General features: G+C 36.7%; 1 protein-coding gene across 2 annotated transcripts in view; it reads left to right on the forward strand.

Annotated features, from left to right (window-relative positions):
• The window catches only part of LOC109068912 (cysteine/serine-rich nuclear protein 3-like), a 49,628-nt gene extending 45,494 nt beyond the window's left edge, over nucleotides 1–4,134 (forward strand). For both annotated transcript variants that reach the window (XM_042731855.1, XM_042731856.1), the window contains one exon: nucleotides 812–4,134. In XM_042731855.1, coding sequence (XP_042587789.1) covers nucleotides 812–1,924 — 1,113 coding nt within the window. In that variant the 3' untranslated portion in view covers nucleotides 1,925–4,134. The remainder of the gene's footprint in view (nucleotides 1–811) is intronic.
• Nucleotides 4,135–7,797: the final 3,663 nt, after the last annotated feature.

The raw sequence follows: 7,797 nt of genomic DNA on the forward strand, positions 1-7,797 counted from the left end.
ATATTTTATCTTTTTTTATTGTATTATGCCATCATTCAGCTCCCAAATTTTTATTACCGTACCAACATTTTACTTTTTAATTCTAAAAATAATGTATTTTTACAGTCTTTTAAAATATTTTTAAACAGTATGAATTAAATACAGTACATCAAATATGACCACGATATCTTAATATTTTACAATGTAAATTTTCTATATTATATTATTTTTATATTAGCAATTATTATTTTACATTGGTTTACTTTTAAAATTGTATAATTTTTTTTTTTTTTAATCCATACATGTATTTGTTTTTATGTTACATAATTTAGGGAAATAAATAAATAAATAATTATCACATGACACTTGTGTTAATGTGTTAAAATGTGCTTAATTGTCATTAATATAATGCAAAACAATTTTATTGGTCAGAAAAAAATAGTCTTTATTGAGCAATTTTTATTATTTTGAGGTGAACTAACATGTTTGTGACATGTTGTATAAGACTCACTCAGTTGCTAGAACCACATCAGGAGCTGATTTGCATTCCTCAAGAGAGCCCTCCTTCATCGTACTGTAGTAAAATAAACCCTGTCAAGGAAATTTAACATGGCAGACTAACAAGCATAAATTATTAAGATGTCCAGAGATAAAGTTTAATGGAGGTATGCCCTGATAGAACCGACTAGATCTGACTGATACAGCTGGTTAAATTTTACTCAGTGCATCATGTCTTCAGAAGAGCGAGGAGCTTTATTTAGACCATTTCTGCTGTGTGTAATTCAAACCATCCTAAACTGGCCTGTGCTCAAGTGTTCTTGGATGTCCACAGGTGGACCGTATGTCGTTCCCATGTGGCTGCACAAAAGAGGGCTGCAGCAACGCGGCCGGCAGGATCGAGTTTAACCCCATACGAGTTCGGACTCACTTCCTGCACACCATCATGAAGCTGGAACTCGAGAAGAGCCGCGAGCAGCAGCAGAATTCTGGCGTTGTCGCGCCGACCGGCAACGGTTTCCATGGCAACCCGAATGGTCACTGCAGCCCGCTGGCGACGGGCCAGCATGCGCTGGAATACGCTATCCCCGATTCAGTCCCGCAGACCACCATCATGCATCTGCAGGCCGGCGATGACATGGACGACACCTTGGAGGAGGAGGAAGAGGAGGAGGAGGAAGAAGATGACGAGGATGAGGAAGATGAGGAAGATGATGATGACGAAGAAGATGAGGACGAGGATGAGAGCAGCAGTCTGTGCAGTCTATCCGATTCCAGCACGCAGAGTTTAGCGAACAGCGACTCTGAGGAGGAAGACGACAATGAGGATGAAGACAAGACGGAGGAGTTTGACACGGGATTGGCCAATAGTGAAGTGGCTCCGCCCCCATCCGTGATGTGTTACTCTGAGAATACGGTCGCGTCCGACAACCAAACTAATGGCAACTCCTACTTCATTAACTCCACCGCAGAGTACTATCAAATGGAAAACGCTACTCCGCCCACACTTTTAGCCTCCACCATCCAATCTAGTGAGCCCTACATAGGGGACACGGCGTCTTATCAAGACAGGGTTAATGACTCCAGTAGGGTCATGTCTCAGGGTCCTTACAATGTGACCGCTGACCAATACACGGACTACTCCCAGCAGCCTGAGCAGCCATATGCTAATCACCACTTGGCCGTGATTGGCTGTTGCCCCTCAGAGCCAGAAAAAAACGTCCAATCCAAAGGGACCTTCCTCAGCCAATCAGGAGAGCTGAGCCAGATGGAATTCCAAAACTATCTGAACAACAATACACAGGATACGAGTTACAACGCCAACGGTAGCTGTTTCATAGCTGAACAGCCAAAGGAGATGTCTCACAATCTGCCGGAAGTTTCGCTAGCGGACAACACGAAAGGACCTGCTTTACTGGACGCTTTCGCTGAGCCCACTCCGGTTTAGATTCAGAAAGCGAAGCGAGAGTATAAAAGCAGCCTTCGATTCTGCACATCAACGTTTCGTTTTCCTGTTTAATGTTTGGCGGATCCAAAAATATGTATTTTTACTGAACTTTGCAAAGAACAAAAACGATTTAAACTGCAAAATCAGAGCATATAAGCTTTAGGTTGGAAACACTCTACGCAAGTACGTTAACGCAAATGCTTCTAGCAACGCAAGCTTGTTTTTAATAATGAAATGGGTCTTATTCACTAATAATTGTGTGGAATATTTTGCATTTGTACGTACTTGAGAACTGCCTGTGTGTCTATATGCGTTCTCAACCTCAACTGAATTTAGTTATTTGCATAAAACACACCTAAGCCATCTCCATATAAGGGTATTTTTCGTATTCTTTTATCGCTTTCAGCCAGGGCCATCCATAACGGGAAGATAGGTGGTGACAATTCATCTTAACATGATTATAAAATAATTAATTTCATCTTAACATGAATATAATACCACCAGTATTTGATTTTTTCATACATGTGGTTTCAGTTGCTCCAATTTTTTCCGTAAATTTCCATTAAATTTTAGTATGAAAGTTCTTGATTTGTTCATGAAACATTCGTTCACAGATTTCAAGCACAAATTCATGCGTACAAGTGCTTAGTGATAAATGAGACCCACTGTTTTTTTAAATCAACAGACATTAGTAGGCCCCCTATATTACAGCGCCCCCTTGAGGTTTATTACCACTAGAGCAAGAACTTAAAGGGACAGAACACCTAAAAATGAAACACTGTCATGATTTACTCACCCTAATGTCATTCCAAACCTGTTTTGGATCGCAAAAGAAGATATTTAAAAAAAAATTATTTAAGGTAAAATGGGGTCCAATATTGCTTGGAGTCCAAAGTTGTTCACACTAACTTCTTGTGTGTTCTGCAGAAGAAAGAAAGTTTGAAAAGACATGAGGGTGAATAATAGACAGAATTGTAATTTTTGGGTGAACTTTAGGTCCACGCTTGCAAAATGTTGGCCAAGCGTTTACTGTACGTACTGGCATAAAGTATATTCCTGGCCTTAGGCTCGTGCAATGTTTCTTGTAATTTCAAAAGTTCTAGTTTTGAGCAGAAATGTGGATAGAACTTTTCTATGTATCTGTGTCAGTGGTGCAAAAAAAAAAAAATTTAGAAAAAAAGATTGTTGCTGTTAGTGTTCTGAAGTAAGTGTATATCTAAATGTTTGATAAAAGCATGTTTTTTTTTTAAGCTTTCATCGCTGGTTTATGGTTTTGTAAGAGTTTGATGTACTGTAAAAGAGAAAATAATACCGTTGCATTTTCGTACACATACTTCATGCTTTAAAGTGTTGGTGAAAGCATGAAAATGGCTCTTAAAATGTGTGCTGTTCATTTGCCTTTGCTTACAAAACCAAAACCATGATATTTAAGTTGTGAACACAATACATTTCCTCAACATAATTGCACTTTCCATTGGCTGATATTATACAGAACCACAACCATCTGTTACCTGAGCACTAAAAGGGGCGGGGCTATCTGATACCGTGCCATGACTATGGCTGTGTTCGGAATGGAATACTTGCTTACTACTTACTGCGTAGTATATTACCTGTATACTATGGAAGCTTGTTTCCACCACAGGATTATTAAAAAAAAAAAAAAAAAACATTTCATTGCATTTTATATCTCAATTTATTTTTGCATGTAATTCTGAAGTTATCTCAAAATGATGACTTTCTTTTTCCCAGAACTGTGAGAGATATATATGTCAGTGCTGTTAGCCTTGTGTTAAGTTCCAATATGCTTTCTGTAAACTCTAAACTATCCTATCACAGTAAAAGGAAAAAAAATGGCAAAAATAAAAAGAGAATTGCAAGATATAAACTCAGAATTCTAACTGAATTCACAAATCCGAATTTACATCTTGCAGTTGTTTTTAGTTTGTGCCACAAAATAAAAAAGGGAATTGTGGCTTTTATATTCAATTCTGACTTTTCTAGCAATTGGGAGTTTATACAGTATCTCACAATTCTAAGTTGACATCTTTCAATTCTGAGCTTATATCTTGCCCTTTTTTTCACTTTTCTCAGAATTCTGAGACAAAAAAGTCTGAATTGTAAGATATAAAGGGATAGTTACCTTTTATGTTTTCACCTCGTGGCAAAAACAAGCTTTCTTAGTATACTAGCAACTATTTCAAAATAATAATTTTAAAAAATGGAAAAAGTTAGTTTACCTATTTTCATATAAAAAGTCATATGAAACATTTGAATGTTTGAACAAATAAATAATGTCTAGAAAAAAATCAGGAAAACAAAATTGTGCCTCATATTACTTTTGTGAAGTGCACTACATTTTTGGATACAGTATGGTGTGCAGTACATATACATACTGTGCATATATAATAGTATGCTAGCACGCTATTCCGAACACAGCCCTAAGTGATGTTTTTATAACATATCTCCAAGTTTTTAGTGGAGACATGAAGGATGATTTTTTTTTTCATGACACAACAAAAATATATATATATCATATCTATCTGCATTTGTTTAAAATGGCAGATAGTAGACAGAAGGTAGTTAGATAACAGATTTAACTTTTTAAACCAGATTACCATAATGAAAATGATCAGACTCTTTGTCTTATGAAACTCTAAGATACTAAAGTCTTAAATTACCTTTGGGATTATACAGGGATTTCTGATGAAATGCACTTTGAAATGCATCAAGTTACTGCGAACGAAGCATTCCGTTTCTTTCAGGCGAAGATGATTTTTAAAAGTGTTTAAATTACGAAGTCTAGAATACAAATGAACTCATATTAGGTTTGTACGAGGTTATACTTTACATTTATTGATAAGTGAATGCATTGAATGGATGGAGGCCAGGAAGGTGATTTTTCTCAATTTATAGCGATAAATATTTTATAGCATGATGTGAAAATATTCTCTCAATAACTTAAGATTTTGAGAGGAAAAAAGAGAATAATTTTCGTCATGGTTAATTAAAAATCCAAAAATTTTAATTAACTGATTAAACTGAATAAATCATTCTGAAGAGTAATTTAAGTGCAATAGTTTACAGTGTGATAATGCCACACATGAAAGCTAATGTTCATTGAAAGGAGTGAGTTTATTTCACATCAGATTTCCTCCCATGTTAAAGGGAAAGGTCACTCAAAAATAAACATTCTGTCATTATGTACTCACCCTCATCCAGGTCATTCTGAACTCAAATGCTGTTATTTTGTCTCCTAAAAAAAAGAGATATTTTTAGAATAATCTTCATGGTATGACATGAGGGTGTTTAAATAATCACAGAATAATCATTTTTGTGTGAAATATTACCTTAAAGCACTGACGAGTTGAGATGAAGCTGTTTTTAACGCACAAACCTTATGATGCATCTGTCCGTTTGTTTATCCTCTTGATGAAAGAGAGTCATTGTCCAATGGAGAATGTCCCTCAATAAGCTCAAGACAGGACAATCGAATGCCTTTTATGTCATCAACATAGTAGCGTGACCTTGTGGGGCGGTAATGAAATAACTAGATCCTTAAAGGTGAAGTGTGTTGTTTAAAACTTGTATCCCAGCTTTAACATGCAGAACTATAAGTAGGACCTTTAACCTCACACATTAAAACACTCTTTATGCTACATGAAATATACCTCAAAATGCTTTGCTTTGATGGGTGTGCGATTACTTTTCTGTACGGAAACTCATTTTCGGCACATGATATTAACATACATGTCTTAAATATGAAATCTTTGAAATAGATATGATATAAAAATGTCATAATTTTCATATAAAAATGTTAAATTATGACAAAGTTTACATTTAAAAATCATAATTGTGACAATATCATAATTATGACATACTAAGTCATTAATATGAGATAAAGTCAAAATTATGACATCAATATGATAAAAAACTAATCAAAATTATGACAGTCAAGATAAGATAAGTCATAAATTGTCGTAAATAGTCATAATTTTGACTTTTTGTCACTTTCTCCTTTTGACATCATAATTGCTAACAATTTCAACTTTTTGTAATAATTATGACTTTTTATCGCCAAATTTTTTTGTCACAATTTTATCATAATTATGACTGTATACCTCAGAATTTTTTCACTTTTTACTTTTAAAGTCATATTTAAGACTTGTCATAATATTGAACAATTTCATAATTTTGAGCATCCACCCAAAACATCCTAAAAAAAAAAGAAAAAAAAAACATCCATGGCTGCCAGTGGTGCAGAAATGACATACTTCGCCTTTAAAGATAAAACAAATAAAGAGAGAAGATGTGTTTTCAAATGACTGAAAATACTGAATGTTGCGATGGGAATCTGGGCAGCAGCATTGGATCACTGCCTTGGCTTAAGTAACCACTGGTTTACTTAAAAGCAAATGCCTTCATTTTCTTATTCATTTTTGCCATCGTTTCAGATTCTACGAAAGCAAATTAACTCTGTGATTTATTGTCTGGACATTGGTCCAGATTTGTCTTTACTTCACCTCTTGACTTACACACACAGTGCTGGTACAACAGACCTCAGTCTTTGATGCATTATGGGATATGAAAGACACATGTACATTGAAGCCTGTACTACAGCGGGACCGGATGAACTGGCAGCAGACAGGAGTCGTCATATCATGTTACCAGTTAGAATCGCAGTTCTCGTTCTGTTTTCAGTATTTCTTATGAATGATCTATTATAATGTGTATTTATTGTGCGTTCCTTAAACGGTATGTATTGAATAAAAATTCTCTTTGTTAAAGTGCTTCTTGTTGTGTCATAAATCTCTAAATGGGAAATTCAGACAGAAGAGACAGACAGAACAGAGAGACAGACAAACAGACAGAAGGACAGACAGAAAGACAGAAAGACGGACAGAAGGACAGAGAGACAAACACAAAGACAGAGAGAGAGAACAGAGAGACAGACAGAAGGACAAAGAGACAGACAGACAGAAAGAGAGACAGACAGAAGGACAGAGAGACAGACAGAGCAGAGACAGACAAACAGACAGAAGGACAGAGAGACAGACAGAAGGACAGAGAGACATACACAAAGACAGAGATAAAGATAGAAGGACAGACAGACAAAGACAGAGATACAGACAAACAGACAGTAGGACAGAGAAACAGACAGAGAGACAGACAAACAGACAGTAGGACAGAGAAACAGACAGAGAGACAGACAAACAGACAGAAGGACAGAGACAGACAGACAGAAAGAGAGACAAACAGAAGGACAGAGAGACAAACAGAGCAGAGACAGACAGAAGGACAGACAGACACAAAGACAGAGATACAGACAGAAGGACAGACAGACAAAGACAGAGAGACAGACAGAACAGAGAGACAGACAAACAGACAGAAGGACAGAGAGACAGACAAACAGACAGAAGGACAGAGAGACATACACAAAGACAGAGATACAGACAGAAGGACAGACAGACAAAGACAGAGAGACAGACAGAACAGAGACAGACAGAAGGACAGACAGACACAAAGACAGAGAGACAGACAAACAGACAGAAGGACAGACAGAAAGACAGAAAGACGGACAGAACAGAGAGACAGACAAAACAGACAGAAGGACGGACAGACAGACAGACAGACAGAAGGACAGAGAGACAGACAGAGACAAATGGACAGACAGACAGAAAGAGAGACAAACAGAAGGACCAGAGAGACAAACAGAGCAGAGACAGACAGAAGGACAGACAGACACAAAGACAGAGAGACAGACAAACAGACAGAAGGACAGAGACAGAGAGACAGACAAACAGACAGAACAAGAGACAGAAGGACAGAGAGACAGACAGACAGACAAACAGACAGAACAAGAGACAGAAGGACAG

This window comes from Cyprinus carpio, chromosome B9 (genome assembly GCF_018340385.1).
Source record: "Cyprinus carpio isolate SPL01 chromosome B9, ASM1834038v1, whole genome shotgun sequence".
In the NCBI taxonomy this organism is placed as follows: Eukaryota; Metazoa; Chordata; class Actinopteri; order Cypriniformes; family Cyprinidae; genus Cyprinus; species Cyprinus carpio.